General features: G+C 50.9%; 2 protein-coding genes across 4 annotated transcripts in view; both read left to right on the forward strand.

Annotated features, from left to right (window-relative positions):
• Positions 1-7,846, forward strand: part of SORT1 (sortilin 1) — a 64,829-nt gene extending 56,983 nt beyond the window's left edge. For all 3 annotated transcript variants that reach the window (XM_036109839.2, XM_036109840.2, XM_078072639.1), the window contains exons 16-20: positions 319-435; positions 1,040-1,148; positions 2,555-2,661; positions 2,947-3,079; positions 3,297-7,846. In XM_036109839.2, coding sequence (XP_035965732.1) covers positions 319-435; positions 1,040-1,148; positions 2,555-2,661; positions 2,947-3,079; positions 3,297-3,311 — 481 coding nt within the window. In that variant the 3' untranslated portion in view covers positions 3,312-7,846. The remainder of the gene's footprint in view (positions 1-318; positions 436-1,039; positions 1,149-2,554; positions 2,662-2,946; positions 3,080-3,296) is intronic.
• Positions 7,847-7,901: 55 nt separating this feature from the next.
• Positions 7,902-23,588, forward strand: MYBPHL (myosin binding protein H like). The gene is given in 8 exon segments (XM_078072640.1): positions 7,902-10,428; positions 18,544-18,632; positions 19,189-19,228; positions 19,231-19,383; positions 19,613-19,752; positions 19,901-20,069; positions 20,159-20,295; positions 21,300-23,588. Coding segments are annotated over 8 exon segments (1,329 nt in total). The 5' UTR covers positions 7,902-10,145; the 3' UTR covers positions 21,618-23,588.
• The last annotated feature ends 2,812 nt before the right edge of the window (positions 23,589-26,400 follow it).

Consider the following 26,400-nt stretch of genomic DNA (forward strand, 5'->3'; position numbering starts at 1 on the left):
GTGTCTTAGTTCTCAGTGCATGAGTCCCCACCCTGCTGCCGTCGGTCCCTTCCTGGAGCCGCTGCTGTATGGGCAGGGCTCCTTGCTACCGAGTCCCAAGTCCACTGGGCCTGCTCCATAAGCCCCTGGTCCCCCAGTTAAACCTTCTCCATGTCTGTCCTCCTAAGTGGACCTTCATTATAGATGACACTGAGCTGCTTCCGTGCCACCAAAGACTAGAATATTAATCTGCCACTGCCCCACATAAAACCTTCATTACTAGTCACTTCACTGTCTTTCAGCACCTCTGAAAGATACTTTATTTGCTGACTCTTACAGTGATTTTGGCTACTTCCGTCCAGAAAATGACTCCAAATGTGTGGAACAGCCAGAACTGAAGGGCCACGATCTGGAATTTTGTCTGTACGGCAGAGAGGAGCACCTGACAACAAATGGGTGAGGCGGCTCTCCTCCTGAATCAAGACAGGCGTGTCCTCACCGTGCAGAGTGAGCCCCCATTCACAGCACCCCACGCCTCCGTGCAAGCAGTCTTCTAGAGCATGCTAGGAAAATACTGTCTAACAGAACTTTCTGTGGCGCTGGAAATGCCCTCTCATCTGCTGTGTCTGATATGGTAGCCGCTACCCTGTGTGGCAACTGAGGCACTGAACTAATTTTACTTAGTTTAAATGTAAGTAGCCACTGTATTAGGCAGTGCTGCTCTGGAGGGGACACAGTACCCCCCCTCCGATAAATACTCCCCCCTCCCATTTTTGTACCACGTGTTAATGTGTTTTCTTTGGGTCAGTTCTTTGGCCCCATCTCTTAAGGCAGAAAGGTGGGCATGCCTCTGCCCCAAGGCCAGGGATGGTTGGTCTGTTCAGGCCTGAAACTACACAAAACATCCCCAAAACATTCCTGTGGCTTTCCCCTCAGGCCTGAAAGGTGGTGGAAGTTTGAGAAGCTTTTCTACAGCTTTTCAAATCTTGTTTTCAGGAACGAGGCAAGAATCCAGGAATACACCTAATGGTCTATTAACAAATTGTCTCTGCCTTTTCAGGTACCGAAAAATTCCAGGAGACAGATGCCAAGGTGGTGTGAATCCAGTCCGAGAAGTAAAAGACTTGAAAAAGAAATGCACAAGCAACTTTCTGAGTCCTGAAAAGCAGGTATGCTAAAGTAGATCTGGTTTAGGTACCAGTGGGATTTCGTGTTCTGCCAGGAACAAAGGGACAGCATTAAGAATTTTATTACTGAATACAAAGTGGCCAGACTACTTCGGGCAGGCTTCACTGTGCACAGGAAACCATTAAGATGGAGGATGGGTCACACACAATGATACACTCCCTGCTAAAAACTTTTTCATTGGGGGAACAAAGTAGAATTCCATAAAATTGTTCCAAATCTTGGGGGCATCGGGTTGAGGACATTTCTGGGGCTGAGAGTCATTTACGGAAAAGACTTGAAGTCGGGCGGTAAAGGGTGGGAAGAGAGGAGCCCTGGGCCATTGTTTAGGTGGGCTCTGGCCTGAGTCACGCCGACTGCATTCATACTGGACAACTGAACTATGATAGCAATGGGTTTGTGATGTGGGAGCAAGTTACGGGGCTGATTACAGCTCTGTAGTACTGAACTGTCTGGCGAGGATGTGGAAAATGGTGAAGAGGAAACCTCTTGATAAAGAAGCACTGGACCAGCAGTGTGGTTGGGGCAGTCACCTGTGGGCCCCAGTTTCCTAATCCATAAAATGGGAGCTGGACAATCTGCCGTCCCCTCCTCTCTGGCCTTCTAAGGGATGAGGGCCTGACATGGGCGGGATTAGGAAGGTAGCAGGAGCAGAATGTGTGGGTGTGTGTCCTTGTCAGGGGGCAAGTTCCCTCTTCTCTGCACCCAACCCTGCACTCCTGGTGGCTGTCCTCAGAATGTGTGTGTGTGTGTATGACTGCACAGGACTCCCGTGCCCAGGGACACAGTGTGTCCCAGAACCCAGGTCTGCCTCCTCTTGGATTCATTGAAAACACACTCCGTATCTCCCACCCTGCAGCAGATTAGGTCCCACTCCAACAATGATATGAAAAGGCTTATTTGTAAAAACATGCCAGAAATGAAGTAAAAACAAGAGTCTTTGTGTTGCACGATGTCCTACCTGATCCGGCTTTGGCCCAGCTCCTTCCCAGGTGCTGGCCCTGTTCCAGATTCGTTCAGCCCACTGTTCTCATGCTCTCCCTTTCCTGCTGCGCCCCTAAGTGCTCCACGACTCCATGCGACTAGCAGAGAACAGCCTCGATTGCTATTTGACCTAGGTCGCTGCCAAGGCTCCCAGGGTAACCCGGACAGTAGAGCCCCTGAGTTTGGACCATTCTGGCAGCTTCGGGGCAGCCGACGTTCTGGTTCCCCTCTGCTATCGGTGATGCGCTCCTGGTAGCACCAAGACGGTCCATTGAGGGGGCTGGGAAAGCACGAGGGGCCTGGAGACTGCAGACCATTCACTGAGAAACCAGGGGAAGGAGCAGCCTCATGGAGCTCAGTCCTAGAACGTGCACACCTGAAATTGTCTGTGTTTTAATTTGTCGAGAACTCCAAGTCAAACTCTGTTCCGATCATCCTGGCCACCGTGGGATTGATGCTGGTCACAGTCGTAGCAGGGGTGCTCATTGTGAAGAAGTACGTCTGTGGCGGAAGGTAAGGAGCATGGAAGGCGGTCAGAGGTGCTGAATTCCAGCCACAGAGTCAGCCCAGGGCGTGTGGTTGAGTTGGCCCTTAGCAAAAACTGGCTAGTTGAAGCGCTGCTCCTGCAGCATCGAGCCCAGAACTTCTCCGAGCTTCTGTCTGCCACATGCCAGCTACGGGCTATGCTGCCGTGGGTGGGACTCATGCTGTGAGGGTATACAACTCAGAAAGCCCACAGTGCTGTCAGAGTTGCGTGCCTGCTCGCCGCGTGAGCGTCACGGAGGTTTCCCTCCCCAGGTTCCTGGTGCATCGCTACTCTGTGTTGCAGCAGCACGCAGAGGCCAACGGTGTGGACGGCGTGGACGGCGTGGACGCCCTGGACACGGCCTCCCACGCTCGTAAGAGTGGCTATCACGACGACTCAGACGAGGTGAGGCCATGTCTTCTTGAGGGGTGGTCCGGAAGTACAAGAAAAGAGTGTTTTTTTCCCTGATCGTAATCAAGATCCGATTGAGGCGGAGGAGGGTGTGAGCCAGGAGTAGGCACTTAATGACTGTAAGAGTTGGCCCGCCCGGAAACCAGGCCATAACTTTCAAAAGAGGAATTTTTTAGTGTGCAAATAATATGGTCTCTGTTTCTCTTCCCAGGACCTCCTGGAATAGCTCCTCAAAGGAGCTGGGACCAAGCACAGATGATGGAACCGCAGGACCTCTCACACGGCCGACTTGGGGGAATAAATTTCCCGTTGCGAGGGACCCAGCTCTGTTTCTGCTGCTTCCACCAAAGCCAAAAGGATCTGCGCTGAAGACATGCAGGGGGGTGGGGACCCTAAACACTCTCACGATGGGCTCTGAGAAGGGGGGGGACCTAAATTCTTTAACTTTTTATTTCAAGTTCTGTCTTTTTGCAAAGTATGGGTTCTTTTGGTTTTGTTTTTGTTTAGTAAGGGAAATGAAATGGGATTGGAAGGGAACGTTTCACTAACCCCCCTCTTGCATGTTTTGCATGGCGCCTGCCCCAGGGCCCCCCAGCATCAACTCTCACAAAGTGCTCGGTGCTGTCCCCGGGCTCTGCTGGCGACGTGAAGCAGCTGCTGAGAGGGACTCGTCGGGGACTCGGGGCTGCAATGACTGGCCTGGCCAGCCCTGCCCCGAGAACGGTGCACACCAGCCCCTCACACACACGCCGCCTTGCTTGCTTGCTTTTCTGGGGACCATAGACCGCAGTGGTGTCTCTTCCCCCCACCCCTGTTTAATTAGGCAGTACCCTCGTTAATTGCCCTTTGGCAACTGACTTAACCATGTGCTTCCAAGACACTAAATCAGGAAAACTTAAAGGGCAATATTTTTAACTTGGGGCAGGAAGAAGGGAGCAGCAGGGACTTGACTAGATTTAGCACCTATTAAAGGACAAATTCTTGCTTCTTCCAAGGTCTTTCCAGCCATGCTTCGTGTTTGTGCCAGTGGACTTGCTCAAGGACAGGGTTAGGGCTTGCCCTGGATGTCTGCCCAGGCCGAGTGGTCTCTCTGCTGGAGCCGAGGGAGGGTGCCCGGGGTGGTCCCTGAGGACCGAACATCACAGTCTTCCATGTCCTCTGCCACCTGTGGGCACGGTGGTGAATCCTTAGGACGGCCGCTTACTTGCTTGCTTCCTCTTGGACTGCTGTTGTATGCGGAGCCAGGATTAGACATGTTTTCAGATTTATAGGCTGTTTTTTAAAAAATCAGGATTTTATTACCAGGCTCTCCTCCTCACCCATTTTTCCCAGCTTGGCCAAGTAATTTGTTGGCATGAAACTTTTGGCGGAACCAACTGAAAACACACGTCCAGTGTAGGTGATGTTTTACGTGATGCATTAAGTTCATACTTTAAATTTAAGGAAGTTTTCCATTGGACATTCTTTCAAATCAAGTTAACAATAGAATGTGGTGAGGTTGATTTTTGGATGGCCACACAGTAATGGAAAGCTGCAATAATTCATTTTAATACAGCTTGAATATTTGCTATTCAGGAATGTAGTATAGTACATTTTTGGTCTTAGCGTCCCTACTGTGCTGGCCACAGATTCTCCCAGTAATTATGATTGGGACATTCTTTGGTAACTGCCATTTTGCTGCTAGTTCATTTTATGGCGATAAAGTCACGAATAAGTAAACGTGCCAAATCAACTTTTGTCAGAATGCGTGAGCAGATGGCTGCATTCTCTCCTCCCCAGAATGGATTAGCAGCAGCAGGGAAAGTGGGAGAGGGGGTGGATGGAGAAGGTTAGAGACTTCGAAGCTTGCAGCAGAACTAAATGAGTCAGGGAGCTTCAGTTGGGAAATAAAGCTAGGACAGTTTTTGTGAGGAGAATTCGTATTTGTTCGAGCCAGAGAGCACTGGTCTTTTAGGAAAAGCTCATTCATTTTGCAGTTTTTAAATTTAAAAAAATTCCAAAGATAGACCAGCTCACAAATGATAAAGCGTCAGTCTTTCTCCTGGACACCCTCACCTCCTGCCCAAAGTGATTTTGATGCCCAGCCAAGACCCACTTCTGCTGCACACCTTCTCCCGGGGTAGATGTGCCCGTATGTGGTCATTCTCTGATTTGTTTTAGGATGTAGGAAAGTTAATCTTCTCTAATAAGGTGAGAGCGCTGTGCTTCTAAGGGTATCTGGGATTTCTGTAGAATTTGGCAGTTTTACGAGCACTTTCTCTTGGCATTATGTCCCTGGAAACTTACAACGTTCTCGAGGAGACTTTCTCTTTGAAGGCAGGGGTTTGTCCCCATTTTTCAGGAGACAGAGCTGAGGTACAAAAAGTGAGTAAATTGTCCAGGTCCCTGTGTGCATCGTGAGCAATGCTGGTCGGCTGTCTTCAGAGCTTTTCAACGTTTTTATGCGTGCAGGTGCTGCGGGCCTGGAGCAGGCGGGGCTCCTTGCGTACAGAGTCCTCGCTGTCCTTTAGGATAGGGGTCGGTCGGTGGCATCTCTGTGGGAGCAGTAGGGAGCGCCTCTTTGCCACCGTGGTAAACAGAAAATTTTATTCTTTTTTTCATGGCTGAAAAAGAAAAATTAATGGTAATTTTGAATATGTGTTTAGAAACTGCCCCTCACCTAATTGCGGGAGTGAGCTCTCCCTTGATGAGCCACCCTTCTCCCTTCTTGTTTTCTCGTCCTCGTCTGGCTGGCTGGCTGGCTCGGTTGTTTGGAGGACTGCTAACAAGCCTGGCTCCCCCCCTTCATTGGCTAGTTAGCTTCCTATCTCCGCCTGCTCACTCACAAATGTATGTCCTCAGCCAGAGAGTATAACCGCCTAAATCCATGACAGCTTCGAAGAGAAAACAATCTTTAATTTGTTCTACTGACGTTAGGTTAGGAGTATTATCTTTGAAAGTAAAGTGTAGCTTATCATTGTATAAAATCTCAGGCTTGATGGTAGGAGAAAAGATGATTTCTGGAGGTCTTAGCGATAGGATTGAGCACTGTAAGATAGGTTGGACATAGCAGTCACAGTGGTCTGAGCTTTTAGATCCAGGTGGAGAACTCACCATCCCTCACCTGTGACGGGCGTCTTGGACCTAAGGGGGCTTTCGGTTTTTAACGACTCTAGAGGCCAGGGGTACATGCACCTGGGCTGGTATTTGAATGGGGCACCACTTAGGAGAAGAAAAATGTCTGGAGGGTTCTGGCTGTTCTAAGCTGGGCTCAGGAGATTCAATAGATTAGCTATAACTGAAATTTAGAATTTGGCATCTGCCTCTGAGTAGGCTTTCCGGTGTATACCTCTCTAATTCCTAGGTTTGCCTCTGGGCCTCTCCATGTCCAAGCTGGCCTTTCGTCCCTGACACCTTGGTACCAGGCTGGCCACTTCCAGCCCGTGCGCTGGCTCTCTAAGCCACAGCTGGTTCTCCCGTGGCCTTGGTCACAGGGCCCGGATACAGAGAGGAGTGGAGGGTGGCGGGGCTGGCCGAAGTTTCAGTCAGTTCTCTATGTTCTAGGCCAATCCTCCAAGTAGAGAGGTCCTTTTATCCTCCGGGAGAGCCCTAAAGAACCCTGTCTCTATACGCAGTGGTTTGGAGCTCTTCTTGCTCATTGTTGGTACATCCTCCTCGCCCCATAGGAAGCCTGGATACTTGGAACTGCTAAAATCGGAGATTCAGCTTTTCAACTTTGCTACTTACCTGGCCTCAAGCAGGGAGGTAAACATGGACTTAAATGTCCTTTGAACAAAACCAAAGTGTAAGATGTGCCGCATGACGGAGTGCTAGGGAGGGCCAGACCTTCAGCGTTGGCCTTCTGCAGGTGCCAGACGTTCTGTTTCATCTGCCACCCATGTGCCCAGCAGCTCTGGGAGCACCGTCCTGCCTGAGCAGAGCTGGGCCTTGCCCTCATGGAGGCCAATTGACATAGCAGGAGCATGTTGATTCCTTGGTTATGTTGCATTATAACAATAAGAGTCAGAACATTAATTTGAAACTGTCTTCAACAACTTGCTGTATGCATTTTTTCACACCAGTACATTCTTAAGCACCCTTGTTTATATAGAATAACATAAACTAATCTGTACCTTTATATATATATGTACATATATACATGTATAATCTGTATAGTGTACAAGTTAATGATTTATTGATATGTCCCAAATCTTTCATGCAGTCCTCATCCTCCGCATGCCCTCAGTTTGTGGTCGGGTGACCTGAATGTTCCCCGATGATCCTGCCCACCTCCCGTGTTTGGACGTCTAGGGAAGGAGGGTTTTGGTCGTACCCTCCTTATCCTCATGCACAGAAATGCTCAGGGTCCCCATGTGCCTGTTGTTCAGCCCTCTCTCGTCTCTCGTTCCCTTTCTGAGCATGTGGTCCCTCCCTGCCCTGTAACTTCTCTGCCCCTCCCCCAGCTGTGGGACAGCTGCCTTCCTACTGAAGTGTAAAGCAGTACTAACATCATTACTGCATGTGCGCTAAAAACCCAAGTCTTCTGTTCCCTTGGGACAGAAAATTGCATGTGGGGTGGGATAATCAAGTTTCAGTGACCCATGTCAGTTACACAACAAAGCCAGACCCCATAGCAAAATTCCACAAAATGGAAATCAAACTTAAATTTCTTTATTAGCATTGTGTAAATAAATCTGGATGTGTTTAACTTTGTACTGGTAATTTTCTGTATATTTGCAATATTTGGGTTAGAAATAAAACAGACTGGACTTTGTTACCTGACCTATCGAAATGACTAAGCTACAGTTTGTTACCATGATAGATTTCCCAGTGTTTCTAGCTTCAGAAATCAAACTCCAGCAACCAGAGAATAAGCCAGGTAAAGAGCCAGGACTGCCTTGGTAGCATGAGAAGTATTAGGTAAGTTGTGGGGGAAAACTTAGTTTTTCTTGTTCTTTACGCCCGTAAAGGTCTACCTTCCATGGGTATTTGTAGCACCAGCTTCCCCGTTCTTACCCCACACGCCCTCTCAGGGTGTGAGTGCTACCCACTTCCTCTGGACACAGCGGCATAGAGTGATTGTCCCAAATTAGCTGTTCCCTCAGGCAGGTTTGACAAGTGACAACACTGAAAGCTTAAGTTCAGTACGTTCCCAGCTGCCTCTCTTGGATTTCTCTTGCAGCTCTTGCTCATAGTCCTGCCTGGTCCATTTCATTGAAGGACCTTTCAAAGAGTTGTGGCTTTCCTTTCTCCCCAAATACTTCTTTTAGGAGAGGTTCCCGTCCTCCCTTGAGCCTTTAGCCAAGCCTTGAAGACTGCTTCTCAGCCTGCCATCCTGGGGGACATTTCCAATGAATACTTACTCTGACATCATGATCTGAAGACGACAAGGCAGAAGAGCTTGCTCTGAAGGAGCCGGCTCTCTGGCGGAGGAGTTCCTCCCCCAGGAGATCGTGTATGGTAGTTTTATTTTCAGGAAGTCTAGCCAACCTAGTGTCCAAAGACTGACTGCACCAGAATCACTAGGTTGCTTTTTCAAATGCAGATTCCTGGACCCCACCCAGACCCATTAAATTAGACTTTGTAATGGACAGACCCTAGGAGTCTGCATTTTTAACTTGATTCTTTTATACCTTTATTGCAACAACGGGCTCAGACTGAAAGTCTAGGCCAATTTCATACCACCTGGTGTGGGAACTCTGTGCTTATAAGGGCTTGGGCTGGGTCAGGCAAGAGAAATCGGGCAGAGGCCTTTGCACTAGTCCCCATGTGGCACAAGTACGGCCTCAGAGGCCAAGCTCCGCAGCGCCCTCCTCCGCCATCCCAGCTCCTGATAAATAGGTTCCTGGGCTGGAAGTATGTCTGCAGGCTGTCCTGGCCCTCAGCCCTGATACAAGCTGCAAAGAGGAGCTTTCACACCCCATAGGAGCGTAGGCGCCTGGGATCCTATCGACTCTGCCCCCAAATTGAGGGCTAAAGGGGAAAAATGAGTGTAAAGAGCCCATTCATTCAACCACACTCATCTTTTTTTTTCCATAAAAGAAAAGGGTGGTGGGAAGGAGGAGGGGGTATGTGGGAACTCTGTACTTTCCATTCAACTTTACTGGGAACCTAAAACTGCTCTAAAAAGTAACGTCTTTACACACACACACACACACACACACACACGGGAGGGGATGCTGGTTTCTGGAGCTACTGAAGTGAGGATATGATAGGAAACCATTTAGATGCAGGGCACAGAACGTGAGGAATGATGGCTTGGTGAGCCGAGACATCATGCAGGACCGGTAGTATGTAACTAACACGGCGGTCTGGCCGCTTCCTTCCACTTACCATTTTCTCCTCAACACAGTCATGGCATCATCATCCCTGGGGTTCAGAGTTCGTGATTTGCCCAGGGTCACCTAGCTCATGAGTGAGTGGCACAACCAGAAGTCACGCACACGTCCTCCGGCCTCCTGCCCCGGGCCGCCTCTCACTTTGCTGGTGCTTTATCTCAGAGGGCCACATGCCGGCCTGACCTAAAAATAGCTCACATTTATGGAGCACTTAGCTACATTCTGCTAAGCACTTTACACAGATTACCTCTCGTAATCCTCACGACAACCCTATGGTCATTATCCTCTCCGTTTTACAGGTGGGGAAGCAGACCCGAGAGAGATGTGATGTGTGGCAAGTCACACGAGCTGGTGGGTGATGGAGCCAAACGTGAGGCCGGGTAGTCTGGCTCCAGAGCGCGGACTCTGCCTTCCACTGCCACTAGGGGGTTAGATGGAGGGGATGGGGACAGACCCCCGAAAAGGGCGAGTTGGCAAGACCTTACAGCTCGCTGACTGTGGAGCAGAGAGAGAAGGAGCCCTGAAAGGTGTGCCTGTGAATCTGCTAAGCCTGCTGAGCCAGGGCCCCATTGTGTGGTCTGTGCGTGCAGTCAGGGGAGCTGTTAGAAGCTCAGGCCCTCCCCTCCCTCCGCAGTGTTATACGAGGGCTGTCCCCTCAGTCCTCCTGCGGCTATTCTGGGCTGCTGTCTGATGTCCCTCTCTTCCCCACTCCCTGCTTCAGCCCTTCTGCTGAGAGTAGCCGGATGGGAGAAGGCCAGGCCAGTTACATAAGCCTGTGGCTGGGACCCCGGGAGACCAGGCTGGAGAGCAGGTGCTTAGCCCCTCCCTCACCACCACCAGTGAAAATCTCCCGCTGGAGCGCAGCTTTGGGGTGGCCCAGCATGGAAGCAGCCACAGCTCTGGAGGCGGCCTCGGGATCCACACTGAAGGTGAAAGAAACGAGCCCAGCCGATGCTGAAGGACCCCCTGCTTCATCTCAACAAGAGTCCGGCAGCCCCATTCCCCAGCTCTTGCCCCTTATAGAAGGTGACCTGGGGGGTTGGGAAGGGTGAGGCGGCTGGGTTGGTAGGAGTTGGGGAGGTCTCCCTAACACCCGGCTGCACCTCCTTAGCTTTGTGCAGAGGTGAACGACCTCGTGGGTGGTACCTAGGATGGAGGAGCATTAGTTGGAGCCCCCACCCCTTTCTTTGGTGGATTCTTATTTGCTGCTCAAGTGTCTCTGCTGGGTTTGTGCTTTTTAGCTGAGAAGTCAGTGAATGGTGTTTGTGGCACTTTACAGTGACTAAAAATGATCTGTTTATATTTGTACCTGTAATAAAATGTCTGTCCCAGGGACCGAGGACCAGATATACTAATACGTAAGCTAGGGAGGGAATGAGGGGTGCGATGGTGGCCATCTGGATTAGAAGGGGGAAATGAAAAGCTTCTAGCAACCAAGAGGCTGGGTGGTGAACAAGCAGTGCATGACACTCTGCCTCTCCCTGGGCAGTGCTGTGGGTCCAGGACCTACCCTAACACTCCAGCTGGCTCCCAGGGAAAACCCCAGCCTTTTAGGGTCCGAGCCCCATGGAAGCAGAGCCCATCTAGGAGGACCATTGGCCTCCCTTCCACAGTGGTGTCTGTGGACCTCTAAGCAAAGAGGCACTTTTGAGCCAGGAGGTGGTGGGTGGCCCTGCCAGTCCCGGGTGTCCATGCCGGCAGCCCAGCCGCCCACTCCGCAGCTGCCCCTGGCCAAGGCCTCTGCAGCTAACAGCTCTGTGAGCTCTGTGATGTTCACTTGGGCTGTCACCACTGTGACTGGCTCGGCCGGCTAGAGATGGCAGGCAGGAGCCAGGCTTTTTCCTTCTCCTGTGCGGTAACCAGGAGGAGGGACCACAGGTGCCTCGCACATTTAAGACGGTTACCTGCACAAAGTCCGTGCTTTAGGCCCCTTGACATCTTGAGTGCAGGGGATGCAAAGACCGCAAGCAAGCAGCTCATGGAACCCCACGGTAGGGAGAGGTAGGAGAAGACGACGTGATCTAGACTCTGCCCAGTGCCCCCTCTGGCAGCTCTGTGCCCTTGGACAAGCCAACCAACTGCTCAGTTTCAATTTCCTCCCTGTAAAATGGTAATTAATAATATCAATCTAGTAGGGCGGTTGAAAGGATTGTTGAGATGATCCAAAGTGCCTTGGAAGAGGCCAAACTAAGATGTGACTAGATAATAAGATATTTCCAAGGCAGGAGTGAAGACTAAGAGTTCTACCTGCAAATGGGGCTGGGTAGGGAAAGTTGGCTGCCTCTTCTCACCCTCACGGGAGACGCTGAGTTTTCGGGAGCTGTTCGAATGTCACAGGCAGAGAGCCGGCTGAATTTGCTCCATTGGAAAGGAGCTCGGGGTAACAGAAGTTATTGTGAGCACATTAGGCTGGGATGGTCTTGAGGCAGAAAACCAGTTCCTTCCCCAAAAGGTCCAGGGAATAAGCCACAGAGTGAGAATGAGAGCCGGGACTGCTGACTCCTGACTTGGCTGGTCTCCCTAAGACCCTGGGGGAGGGCATCCAACTCACCCACGCTCCTCCCTCTGGCTGTGAGTAGACGCTGTGGGCCCTGGGCTCCTGACAGCCCCTGGCCGGCCACCACAGTACAGCCTCAAGACCCCCATCTCAGGGCCCCCAGCGCCAGCAGCTCGATTCATTAGCCTTCCAGAGGTCAGTGATAGTAAGCGCTGCTTGTGATACTTTGCAAAGTATGTTCGATTCTGTTATCTGCTTTAAGAAGATAGGAGTTCAAATCCTAGCTCTGTCCTGTGACCCTAGGCAAGTCAGTGCCCTCCTCTGGGCTTCTATTTTCTCATTTGTAAATTGAAGGATAACCTTTTGATGGCTATGGACCCCTAGGAAAATCTGATGATGTCTGTGGAATCTTATTCCAGGAAAAATACTCGAACAAGTTCAGGGAGCTCACAGAACCCCTGAAGCCCATTCAAAGGTCCTTCAGGGTGCCATGGACCTGGCCTAGATGGTCCCTAAGTCCCTGTGAGCTCCAAGAACTTTTTCTTCCTCTTACTGCCTCCTCTACCTGATGGGGAGCGCCACGGGACCCAGAGGGGCCCCTCAGTGAGCGTGTGTGTGAATGGGAAACAGAGTAGGCACCAGAGGCAGGAATTCATCTGCAACATCAAAATAACCCGTAACTGGCCAACACTGAGCTTTTAGTCAAGAGCCTGCTCTGTGGCTAAATAAGCAGAAGTAGGCGGCAGGCACTGGGAAACAATTTCGGTCTATCCTCAGCACTACGTGGAGGCATTGGGTCCTGGAGGCAGCATCGGTGGGAGGCTGGGGGACAGGCTGCACCCCTGCCGTGGAGAAGAGGAGACTCTGAGACCCAGAGGAAGGGTCCATCTGCTGATTTCAGAATAACTGCATCTCCTTTCAATCCAAACTGTTCTGTCTTCCAGGCTTGGGAAGCTGGAGCCCGTGCCCGGGAGCAACCTTCCTTCCTTTTTTCCTTCTTCCCTCCCTCCTACTTTCCTAACCTCTTTCTTCCTTCTACAAATATTTCTTTTATGCCTATTATGTGCCAGGCACTGCTACAGAAATAAAATAGGCAAAAATAACTCCCCTTGTGGAGGTTCCATTCTAGTGTAAGGAGATAGACAATAAATAAACAAATAAGATATGTAATATGTCAGAAATGTGCCGAAAAATGAAGCAGAGGAGGACAGAAAGTGCTGGGTGTGGGAAATATGTTTGCTATTTTAAACAGGATATTCAGTGACGGTCTCATTAATAAGGTGCTATTTAAGCAGCAACTTAAAGGAGATGAGAGAACAATGCATGCAGATATTTGAGGGGAATGTTTCCCATGCAGAGAGAACAGTCAGTGCAAAGGCCCTGAGGCAGGAGTGTGCCCTATGGATTGGGGCCACTGTGCCTGTAGCAGCGCAAGGGAGAGAATGGTAGGTTTGGGGGCAGAGAGGTAGTAGTACCCTTGTGAAGACTGGCTCAACTCCGAGACTGTTGGGCATCCTGGGCGGGGTTTTAAGTGAGAACCGACATGATCAGGTATAGGTTTTAAGGTTTTTTCTGACTCCCGAGTTAAAAATAAGCTATAGGCAGGCCTGAGACACTAGCAAGGTCATCAACTGAGGATGAGGATGAGGGAGAAGGTATGGGGGTTTTAGAAGAGGAAGGTGTCCAGTTGTCACCCAGGAGAATAAGGAGGCTGGGTGGACCTAGGAAGTCTGGAAGAATTGCCAGGGGGCCATTGGGAGTTAGTGGTCACTGTTAGTGGCCATCAGCTTACAGTCAGCCTCGCTTGTATTTTTCCCCTGTGTGCGGACGTGGGCGGTGAGTGGCTGGAAAGCATTTAACTGGGGTCGGCCATGGCTAGGAGAGCGCAGTGCAGTACCAGAGGATTAAGGGACCTGAGTGGGTACACAAGGGAGTGAGTGTAATGACCAGACTGCAAGTTGGGTGGGAGAGAGAGTGGTAACCGAGAGGACGACAGGGAGTGCAGGGGTGGGAGGGCCTGGAGCAGAGATCTCAGTGGTGCGCAGGGTTGCGGGTGCTGGAGAGCAGAGCTCTAGGGGCGGAGACCGTGCTCGTCAGGGAATGCCCGTCCATGTAACAAATAGGCCTCAGAACTGAAGGCTCAAAAACAATAGATGTTCATTTCTATTAAAAAGTTTCTCTATTTCTATTAAAAATAGTTCTGCATGCAATAATTCCAGGCCCCAGGCCTCTTCCCTCTTGTGGCTCTGCCACAAATCTCAGACAAGTGTTGCCTGATTCTATGTCCTTCTGTTTATTTCCGACCTTAGTTTCACAGTCTTCAAGGAGCTGACACTCACATCCTTCACAAGGTGCTTCGGAGGTCACCTTTCCTATGATGCTCCTCCAGACAAGTTTCTTTCTTTTTTTATTTTTTTAAGACCATTTGTTTTATTTATTTATTTTTAAAGATTTTATTTATTTATTTGACAGAGAGATAGAGGGCACAAGTAGGCAGAGTGGCAGGAAGAGGGAGAGGGAGAAGCACACTCCCCACTGAGCAGGGAGCCCGATGCGGGGCTCGATCCCAGGACCCTAAGATTATGACCTGAGCCAAAGGCAGACGCTTAACTGACTGAGCCACCCAGGCGCCCCAAGATCATTTATTTTTGCGCGCAAGAGAGAGCACACGAGCAGGGGGAGGGGCAGAGGGAGACACAGGCTCTCCAACTGAGCAGGGAGCCTGACGCGGGGCTCGATCCTAGGACCCTGGGATCATGACCTGAGCCGAAGGCAGACGTTCAACTGACTGAGCCACCCAGGCGCCCTCCAGACAAGTTTCTGATAAGGCCAAGGCCACATACTGTTTCAAAGCCATAGCTTGCCTTGTGCATTTGCTCTTTTTGGGTAGCCATTCACTCACACAGGCACATGCATGCACACACACATGCTCACAGTCTCACACACTTACCCACGCACATGCCCATACTGTCGCACACTTGCACACACACTCTTATCTCACACATAGGTGCACACGCGCACACACACACACACCCCCTTCGTTCTTTCAATGTGTCTGTCTTGTTCCTTCACGCTCCAGGCCATAAGTAATCACATCAACGTGAACTACACAGCCCTTAAGAAATTGCTGGAGGAGGGGCGCCTGGGTGGCTCGGTTGGTTAAGCGACTGCCTTCTGCTCAGGTCGTGGTCCTGGAGTCCCAGGAGGGAGTCCCACGTCGGGCTCCCTGCTCAGCAGGGAGTCTGCTTCTCCCTCTGACCCTCCTCTCTCTCATGCTCTCTATCTCTCATTCTTTCTCTCTCAAATAAATAAATAAAATCTTTAAAAAAAAAAAAAGAAATTGCTGGAGGAAAGTCTTTAATGGCATGAAGGGAAATTTTGAGAGAATATGAACACTTATTTCCCATGAACATCGAATAAGGAAATGGGCATAAACTTCAGAATGAAATTAGGGTAGAATTAAGAGGAATTTTCTAATCCAGAGGAGTCAAGATCTTTGGACTTTAAGGAGTAGTCTCCTTCTCTGCTAATTTTCGAGAAAGAATTAGACAGCATTCTGTCTGAGAGAAAGGCCGTGCTGAGAGCAGCACAGCTCAGAAGCCAATGTCTCTCAAAGGACTTTTCAAAATGCCTTTTCCCCAAGACTCTGTGATGGAAGAAAACCACACTCAATGTCTCAAACTGGGCTCAGGAAACCCAGGCTGTGCCGTAGGGCTCTAATCTTTGGTTCACATCCGTCCTGGCATCTGAGGAGCCGAAAGACCTTGGGCGTCAGGGAAAAGCCACGTTTCCCCAAGGTCGGTACAATTAACACCTCTCTTGATCGCAGATGTGTGAAAAGAGATGCCCCAAATGAGCCCTCCGATTAACATTCTTAGCAAAGGGGCAGACTGCTCGCTTGCTCGGGCACACGAGAGGGCCTGGGTGGAGCTGGAAAAGAGCATTCTGCTGCCCGGGCACCTGCAGCGGCCAAATACTCCCCTGCCACCTCCCGCACTTTGTCAGCTGCTTTGGCCTCAAGCCCACCCTCTTTCCGCCCCTGGGGGCTGGGAGCCTGCTGGGAGCAGAATCCTCACCTACTAATCCTCAGACTCACAACATTCTACTAAGTTTGTCCCCTGTCAGTTCATCATCTTGTCAGGGAATCCCGCTATGAACAAAGAACTGGCAGGGAGGAAGAGACTGCCGTCCCAGCTGTCAGCCCTTCTCCTCTGTCTCTCTGCCCGCGCTGGGATCCCCTGTGCATCTCAGGGCCGTTCTGCCCATCCTCCTTCTAGGGCCACCATCTGACTTTACGTTCCACATAAACCTATCTCTTTGATCGTTCTCTTCAGTTCAGGTGAAACAATGCTAACGTCTTCCAAGGCAGTTGTCTCAGAAGCACAAGAAGCACCAAGTGGGCACAAATACACACGTCAGCTTGCACCTATCTATAGAAAAGCCCATTTCCCACCTGAGGTCTGAGCAGGGCTCGCACAGCACATCTTCCCGGCGTGACGACCGGGCTCCTTTCCTCACCCCAACCTGTTCAATTCTTGAGGGTATCCTTCTGCCTTCCCGTCTTTGCCTCCTCCTCCTGAGGGCGAGATCGCCGCCAGGGCCCTGACTGGTGCCCAGGCCCCTGTGGCCGGTGGAGGGCCCGGAAGCGGGCAGATACGCCGAGCTCGGAGAACGGGTCCTGCAGGCATACACTTCCAGACGGGGAGGCAGCCTAACTTCACAAATGTGTTTCTCCCTCCGAGCCCTTTCCCCCGTCTCCTTGCTCCGGGGCTCATCCAGGTCCTTCTGCGTCAAGCAGGCAGAGCAGGAGACAGCAAAGCCGGCTTCTCCCCAGCGAGCGTGAAGGGCTATTTCCCCACCCAACAGTGGGGAACCAAGCCCAACAAGATGAGGTTTTGACCCTCCTTTTCAATCGCCGCCCTCTTTTTCCAGAAAACCCTTAAGTCATATCCGCTTGTTCTCAACTCCTTCGTTGCTCACCAAGATGGCCACAGGAGGGGAACACATCACACAAACACTTCTTCTGTTTTTCATGCCCCACCCCCCGCCAAACCGCCAAAGCGAACAGAGGGCAAGCAGAGCAGAGTGGTTCAGCTGCCGGGGCTCGGGGCTCGGTCGCTGCGGTGTTCTTCCAGAGGCGACGGGCCCTGAGCCGCGCAGGCAGGACAGTGGCTCAGAGCACTGAGGCCCTGCGTCATTTAGTTCCTGCTTTTGCCAGTCCAAGACTGCACCACCCAGGGGAAACGTAAGCCACGCAGCGAGAAAGGAAGCTAGATCAATAAAATGGACAGCGTGCGCTGAGTGTCCGTGTTTATATTCACTTACAAGGGCCGAAAGTGATCTCGAGACGGTGATGGGGGCAGACTGCGGGAGGGAAGGTCCTGGTCTCTAAACAGTGGGCTACAGACTGAGGAGCAGGAAGAACATAGTGGAAACTCTATTTACTTTATTTTAAAGTTCACCGCTCAGAAGTTTGCAGCGTATAACGTACATATTTAAACAGTCCAACTTATAAGTAAACACACATGCGCTGCGGTAGAATGCTCAGGAACGTATTTGCCGGGAAATGTTATCAGAAAGTTTGGAAACCTCTGTCAACCCGTTGCCTGTTTGCCACAGTTGTGAACTGGGTGAAGTTTTGGCAACTGCTCGGATGAATTGTGGGGAGAGGCCGGGGAGTTGGCAAGACCTGAAGCGCTTTCGCAATTCCTCTTAAGACAACAGCAGCAGGGGACCTAGAAAGCTGGAAAATGGTGTCGCCTCAGCCAGGCTCCCAAGGGAAGCCAGGTGGGATGCTTGCGCTTTCTCAGCCAAGGCAGCCCGAGGGTTCCTGAGAGGAGAGAGGTCACAGCTGGGCGGCCTCCACACCTTACACTCAGCACTTTCCTGAGCATCTCCTGCCTCCATCCTGGAAGCCAAGGGACAGGAACTAACCCCTCTTCTCGCTGGACACGCCTGGGAGATCACAGAGCAGCGAGCAGTGGGCCTAGTCTTTCCCAGAGTCTGTCCGTACAAAGTGATGGCCCATGAACTGGAAGAGCACGGCGCAGGCGCCCGAGCGGGGCAGCGTGCAGAGGAAGGGACCCAGGTGCCAGCTCCCCGAGCGGTGACGTCAGTGCTGCCCTAGTGGGTCCAGTGTCACTCTGCCCGCAGAGTGGAAAGCCTTCTCCTCAAGTCTGGCATCAAGCTGGGAAGCAGGGCTGACACTTGGAGGTCAAGACTAACATTGAAAACGGCTTTGATAAAAGGAGTGTTGTTGAGGACAAATGTAGGGAAGGGATAGAAAGACAAACCACACAGGCTACACCAGTCTGTGCACAAACAGAAAAAAGAAATCTCGGTTGATGAAAAGTCAGTAGTTGAGAGTTACCCCTTAAAAGAAAGAAGCGTCAGGCTCACGCTCCAGTGGTTTCTGCCAAGACTTGAATGCTCTCTATGGGATCTTTCAGCCAATCACTCTGCCCTAAATCCCAGCGAGACAATGGGAGCAAGCTTCCCATTCCCTAGGAGAGGACGGATTTGCTGAGCACGTGGGTCATCTGCCCATGGGGCACAGGCAGATGCAGTGTCCACTTCCTCTGAGCTCTGCCCCTCCCACCCCAGGAGGCTCACCACCCACTGTTCTCTTTCCTTCCATCACTCAGAGCACCCCAAGATCTGGCTACCTCGGACCTTGAGGCAGACCTATATCCGGAAGGTCGGAGACACTGTGAACCTACTAATCCCATTCCAGGTGATCATGCTGGTCCCATGCTGGGTCCATGTTGGGTTCATGCTGGGACCAGGCCAGGGTTTTGATTTGGAAACAGATACTAAGAGTCTTGCTGGCACTGGGGCAGTCGTCCTGGCCTGAAATGGAGGGGGCCATGTCACCAGAAGTCTGAGGCAGAATGACCCTTCCATCTGCACTCCTGAGGTGGGGTTTGGGTTGGGCATGCCCCATGTGACGAACTGAGGCAAACCTATGTCCTTCAGTCAGCAGAGGTCTGGGAACTTTCGGTTTAGAGGGCTCTGGGGAGTTTAGGCAGCTATTGTTAGCCCCAGCTGCCCCAGGTGACCTAAACTCTCAGAAGGTGGGAGACTCAAAGCCATCCCTTCGTTCCTCCCATGATCCTTAGGCTGTTGATGAAAGAGGTGAGTCCCCTGGGACAGTCCCCCAGTTTCTAACTCGAGGCATCTGCAGTTCAAGTCAGGTCACCATGAGGACCTGGGGTGGCTCTGACCCCCCACTGCAGCAGGGAGGGCCACGTGGCCTCTTGGGGTCGCTCACAGCTTTTACCATTTCTTAGGGCAAACCCAAACCTCGAGCCACCTGGACACGTGATGGCTGTGCCTTGATGCCAGCCGTGCGAGTGTGCGGAATGGGGAGCAGGACTCCATCCTCTTCATCCGAGAAGCCCAACGTGCTGACTTGGGTCGCTGCCAGCTCAGTGTGCAGCTGGGAGGGCTGGAGGCCACTGCCACCATTGACATCCTGGTGATCGGTACAGTGCGGGGAGTGGGAGAGAGGTGGTCCTCCGGGGCTCCGTGTCCAGGCTAAAGAGGGGCCGTCACAGAGAGCTGGGGAAGCCAGGGTGACTCCCCGCGGCGAGGGTCACAGTGGTGGGGGAGGGGAGGCATAGCGGAGCAGAGGAGGGGAAGGGCACTCCCGAAGTGAATCCCAGGCTTATGTGGGGGTTGTACCATGCCCGCTGCCATGCTCGGCCCTTTCAGACAGGCCAGGCCCTCCTCAGGGTATCAAGTTGGTGGATGTTTGGGGCTCCAGTGCTACTCTGGAGTGGACACCTCCCCAAGACACGGGCAACACAGCACTCCGGGGACACACCGTGCAGAAGGCTGACACAAAATCTGGGGTGAGGCCCAGCTGGGAGGGAGTGGGGAGAGAGGAAGAACGCGTTCTGGAATGGGGCTCTGTAGCTCCATGCGGTGGGCTGTGGTGGAGTGAGTGAGGTGGAGACCAAACAGGGGTCTCACTCACGGCATCCTCTTGGGGCCCCAAAGCTGTGGTTCACGGTGGAGCATTATCACCGCACCGGCTTCACGGTCTCCAAGCTCATCGTGGGCAACTCCTACACCTTTCGAGTCTTTGCTGAGAACCAGTGTGGGCTCAGGGAGACCGCCCCCATCACTGCTGACCTTGTGCATGACCAGAAAGCAGGGAGGGCCCGGGGCCTGGGAGCTGGGGAGAGTAGAGGATGAAGAGTTGGAGAGGGGTGAGGATCTCAGGCACTACAGCGTGGCCCTTCTTGGTCCCCTCAGCGACTGTTGGCAAGACCGAGGGGTCTGCGCAGCGGGATTTCTCTGAAGCCCCCAAGTTCACCCAGCCTTTGGTAGACTGCACGACGGTCAGCAGCTACGACACCCAGCTCTTCTGCTCCGTCCGCGCCTCTGCCAAGGTGAGCGGGAGCCCCGCGGGGGGCCGGGCCGCGCCGCTCCCTGCCCCTGCCCTAACCTCCACTGTGCGGAAGAGCATCCTGACCGCATCATTGTTCCATCCCCACCACCTGCCCCTTCCGCTGCAGGTCGGGCAGGTTGTGAACGGGCAGGGCCCTTAGAGTCCAAGACACGCTGATGTGGATGATGCTTCCAGTTTCCTTTCTTCGTGTCTGTTCCTCGTAGATGAAGATGTCACTTACTGATCTGCTGGCAGCTGGGCATGAGCTTCAAGTTGTCCTTCTGGCGGAGGTGACGGGGTCCCCTGGTTTCTCCTTCGTCATCCACTATGCCTCACCTGCTCAGGGCCATCTGCGTGCCAGCTGTCTAGAGTTGAGGCCACGACCCTGAGCAAGGCCCTTTCCAATCTAGTCACTGTACTTGTACCCTATGCTGCATAAAACGTCACTACAACCTTACCAAGTACTTTTTGCATAGAAGTCCTGGGCCAGACTACATGGAGAGAACGTCTCAGAAAGAGAATGTCAACAAGCCCCGTCTAGAAACTACTTTCTAACCAGAGGGGACAACAGTGGGAACAGAATATGAATGATTCAACAATGTATATATAAAAAAGAGGAGATCCTGAGGCCCGGTACTTAGGGATCCATGAGGGGGCTGCTTGCACAGGATGGAACAGAAGGTCCCACCTTTTTTCTAGTCAGGAATACTTGATGAACAAGGCAAGGTTTCAGGTGCTCTTTTAAACCAACAGAAGGAGCTTAATTAAGGTTTTTGAGGGTACTGGAAAGGGAACCCCTCCCCAAATGTAAGGAATGGGGAGCTTTCCAGAAGACCATTATCTCTTCTAGATTCCGTACCACCTGTTCTTAAGGCACCCTACTCCTCCCCCTTTTCTGGCCGGTGTGTCCCCAAGCCTTGTAGGCGAGGAGTCCCAGGGATTCAGCACAAAAAGAACAATTGGTTCTCACCACTCCCGTGCTGCCCCCTCGTCTTTATCTTGCAGCCAAAGATCATCTGGCTGAAGAACAAGATGGATATCCAAGGCAACCCCAAGTACAGAGCTCTCAGTCACCTGGGAATCTGCTCTTTAGAAATCCGCAAACGTGGTCCCTTTGACGGGGGCATCTACACCTGCAAGGCGGTTAACCCCCTGGGGGAGGCATCTGTGGACTGCCGGGTGGATGTGAAAGGTAAGGGCGGAACTCATCCCCTCTCTGCACAGCTGGAAAATTCAGGACGGAGCCACAGCCTGCCGGGAGCTGGGCTTGGCTGGCTCCCCCTGCAGGTGCTCTCGGCACTGTCATCATCAGGATGGATTTGAGGAGCCGTTTTTATTATCCAATATCTTATTTCTCTCCAACATAATTCTGTAATACAGAATGGCTAGTTCCATTCTGCGAAGGAGGAACCTGAAGCACAGGGTGGTGATCGGTTTACCCAAGATTCCCAGCACTGCGTAAGTGAAGAGTCAGCACTGTGGTGGTAAGAGCCCAAGCCTCCTGGCCTTCACTCAGATCGTTTGTCTTGCAACTATACAGTCTTTGATTCAGTCCAGGAAAGCTGCAGTTGTCTGTTAGGCTTTTAAACAAACCAGAGGACTTGCCCCTCTGGTTTGTTAAAAGGCAAAAAAGCGCGTCCTCTCTACCCCTTTTGAAGTATTCATTCATCCATCCATTCCTGTCACCTCATTCTGATGTCCGTCATTGCATTTAATGTATTGTTATATAAGTGCCTATTGTTATATAAGTGCCTATTTACTGATCTGTTTCTCCCCATTAAACCAAGAGCACTGTGAGGGCGGGGACAGTCTGACTCGTCTTTGTCGTCCCCACCCCATCGCCGCCAGCGTGGAGCCCAGTTTCTGACACAGAGTGGGCACTCTCTAAGTGTGCATAGCATGAATCAGGAATGAACGGGCCATTACATGCCCTATTATTCCCCCTGAGGAGACTCCTAATTAGCACCATGGACTCTGGAGAAACCTGAGAAGTATATCCCTTCCCAGTGCTCCACAAGAAGGTTCCCCAGAGATTTCTGAGATGTTAACTCTGAGAAATGTCTGAATTCTTGCAGCTCCTCATTGAGGCTCCCTGAGAGGATTAGGGCAACTCTGACAAAGGTAAGGAAAGAGACTGGGGTTCTGAATGGAGTAGGTCATGTTTATGGCTAGTGTTGAGTCTGGGACAGATATGTATTCCTGAGTCTTTCAACCATGCAGTCATTGGTGACTACTTTCCTTTTAACCACTTTTTTTTAGTAAGCTACTACTATCATCTCCGTGGAAGGAATTTACTATAGATGGTACTACTTTCGTCACATCCTCTGTCTATCTGTACTCAAGTTGATGACAGGTATTAGACCTAATGGTCCTCTGAAAAGGAATGATAGCATCTACCTAACAATAAGCGGGTTCTGTGGGAGGGAGGTGGGCAGGTGCTATAAGAAAAGGCATCAAGGGAACAACCAGGAGTGGAGGATGGATGGAAAAAGAGACAGGAAGTTGCTCCTGTCCACTGTTTCTACCTCAGAATCATGAGCATGGTGAGAAACAGATTAGTTTGCTTGTCTTTTACTTTGAAGTTTATGGATTCCTTCCCTTCTGAGAGAAGAAACCACCATTATCGTCATGTCAATAACAATTGAACATGTGGGTATGTGGTCCCAAGCAGCACATTACTGACAAAGAGCAACTCAGATCATCGTTTACAATGGGATAGCTCCTTCAGGTTCTAAATCACACACAGTAGAAATGCTGTGTACGAACTGATGAGTAGGGTGAAAAAGCAGCTCGTGGGAGAATTAAGGAGAACTGGTTCCCAACGTCTCCTTGGACTTGCAGTTCCTGGCTGATGAAAATTGAGGATGAATACCATCTGAGAAGCCATTTAGTTGAGTCCATCATTGATATAGAGCAAATAAAAACCCTCAGGGGTGCATTAAAAGCACAGACTTCTCAGGAGAGCTCTCTTTGCCAGTTGGCTTGCAAAGACAGTTGTCTGGCCACCCCGCAGTTCCCTCTCTGGGTTAATGTTAATGTTACGTTGGGGTTAGCCTTGTCAGTGGGACTTGCTCTGCTACCTCTCTCACAGCACACAGAAACAGAGCAGGGTAAGTAGAGAAGTGACAGCACAGGACCCAGGGACCACGGAGCATCCTGGATGTACGCTGCGGGTTTGCTGTCACAGTCACAACATACCCTTTCTTCTCTGTGCCTCCAGGGAGCCTGACTGTGGTGAGACTGTGTTCTTAAGGAGCTCCAGCACAGCGTCCGGTTTGCACTAATCTAAATAAATGTGTGGATCCTCAGTGCCTAAGTGTCCATCTGTTTGAGCCTTTCTCTATGGGAAAAACATTTAGAACATTGGAATCCTTTAGCCATACTGTATGGAATCTGCAGACCCTCAGACTCCTCTTTCTCCTCATATCCACATTCTCTTCCGCAGAGGTTTCGAACACTGTCCTTTTGTCTAGAGTCTATGACAGAGCTGAATTCAACTCTATCTAGTGCCTGGTGCTGAAAGAGATGCTGAACATGACTTGCTCTCTTCCTCTCTGCGCTCTCCGGTATAAGTTGGAAAACAGGATGCACATCCATCACAGAGACGCAGACAGCAGAACACATAAACACGTACATAGCTAAGTAAAGACGGAGCACTAAGACTTGAGGGCTGGGAGATACTGAAGAAACTGGAGCGGTCTCATTAAGCCCTGGGGAAAGAATAAAGGTGAGGTGCCCTTTCCTACACTTTTGTTTTCATTCTTATAACAAGTAAGATATTAAAGGCATTCTGTGATGGAATCTGCAAAAGATAGCAATTCCTCCCATCCTAGCTAGGATGGGCATGGTGCTCTTCCCACCAAGAGCTGGAGTCTATTTCCCCTCCCCTTGAACCTGGGCTGAGCATGTGACCTACGTTAACCAAAAGAATATAGTGGAGGTGATGCTGTGCCAGTCTGGGCCTAGACCTCAGTTTCTGCTTTTGCTTCTGGAAGTCAGCTCCCATGTAAAGAATCTCAGGACAGATCACTGAATTAGGAGAGGCCACATGCAGGACAGCCAAGCATCCCAGCCGACAGCCCGAACCACAGCCCTAGATATGTGTGGCCACCTGAGACCCTTCAGCTCTAGTCAAGCCCAGTCTACTCCCTGTGGAGCAGAGAGAGGTAGTCCTTGCACAAGCCTGGCCAAACTGTAAAATCATGAGATGAATGGTTGCTGTTGTTTCAAGCCATAAAATATTGGAGTGGTTTGTTACACAGTAATATGTAACTGAAATAGCCTTCTCTGCATCAGATACTGAATGTCAGGCTTTATCTCTTTTAATTTTCATTTTTCAAATGAGGAAGTCGAAGTTTATAAATTGCTCCAAGTCATGCAGCTGGTAGTAGCAGAGCTGGGATTTGAACAAGATCCGCCTGACTTCAGGCCTTCCCTCTTTCCCCTCCTCTCTTTCACCCAGTGACCCTCACTGTAGTGAGTCTGGGTTGGGATCATGGGTTTAAGAAAGAAATTTTTTTTTTTAAGATTTTATTTATTTGTCAGAGAGAGAGAGAGAAAGCACAAGCAGGGGGAGCGGCAGGCAGAGGGAGAAGCAGGCTCCCCGCTGAGCAGGGAGCTCGATGCGGGGCTGGATCCCAGGACCCTGGGATCATGACCTGAGCCAAAGCCAGACGTTTAATGACTGAGCCACCAGGTGTCCCCAAAAGAGAAGATTTCTAGGAGGCAGTATTATCTTAGGCAAGGCTTTGGGCGGGGCGGGGGTGGGGGTGTTTTGGCTGAGAAGAGTGAGAAGGGCTTTTTGTTCACACCAAAGGTCTATTTTCAGTTGAGACAAAGTGTCTATTCCAGCCTTTCTCGACTGGAGCACTATGAGAATTAAGCCCCAGTGCCTCCATCCATTGCATGTCATAAATTAACTTCTTCTATGCATTCAGAACATTACTAGTTATGTAGCATCTTGGGAAAATTGAGAAAGTAGCCACACAAATTATTTGTAAGGTCTAATGCCCTTGCTGAGAATGTTGTGTTGGAGAGAGTGGGGGAACCAGAGTCCAGGGCCAGATAGTCATGTACGCAATGGCCAAGAGGCCTCCCTCCAGCTGAAGCAGGGCCTACGTCTGGAAGGAGTGGAATACTCCGTTATGATGCCCGAAGCATCAGTTAGACCTCTGGCCTCAGCCCACAGCCCCATGCCTCTGCTGTCTGTTGAAGTACTCAAGGACCATCCCTCACAGTTCATCTATTCTGAACCTTCATGATGAAGGAATAAAATCTTCACACTGAACAAGACTTCCAGTCACAGTGACTCTTTGCACATTCAAGAAGGATTGCCCTGGAATCCTTACTTTTATCATTTATGCATTCAACACTATGGAGTGCCTTCTGAACTAAGGCCTACCACATGCCTGGGAGGGGGTGTGATCTCTTTGTTACTTCATTTATTCACTATTTATCCAAAATCTTAAACATCTGTTCATATGTATCATTTTGGGGTTGAGCTAACATGGACAAACAATTCCCAGAGTAGTGGCCTTATGCTGAGTAAGAACTCTTGTGCCTGAAATCTCTATTTTCTGATTTTGTTATTATTTTGTTGGAGGAGAAAGTAGTTCGGTTGCTTTTTTTTTTTTTTTTTTTTTTGGTGGTACTGCAACAGCTTTCAGAATCATAATTTGATAACAGGAATTTTTTTTTTAAAGATTGTATTTGAGAGAGAGAGACAGAGCACAGTGAGAAGAGAGGCAGAGGGACAGGGAAAGAGACAAGCAGACTCCCCACTAAGCCCCAAGTGGGGCTCGATCCCAAGACGCTGGGACCATGACCTCAGCTACAGGCAGACGCTTAACCAACTGAGCCACCCATGGGCCCCTCAAGAGGAGTTTCCTTAGGAGAAACTAACTGCCAATTTGCTAAAACTGCCTCCCCCACTCACCTGAGATTGGGTGAAGAAGCAATTGCAGGGTTTCCCTGCTCAGGCCGCTCCCAGGCAAAGCAGGAAGGCAGTTACTGAGCAGCTTCTCTCCGTCCATTCTACTTTGCCACCACCTGCCTGGAGAGAGGGGAGCTACTGGCTCCCGTCCTCCCACCTCCCCGGAACCTGAAT

The sequence above is a fragment of the Halichoerus grypus genome, chromosome 5, assembly GCF_964656455.1.
Source record: "Halichoerus grypus chromosome 5, mHalGry1.hap1.1, whole genome shotgun sequence".
NCBI lineage: Eukaryota > Metazoa > Chordata > Mammalia > Carnivora > Phocidae > Halichoerus > Halichoerus grypus.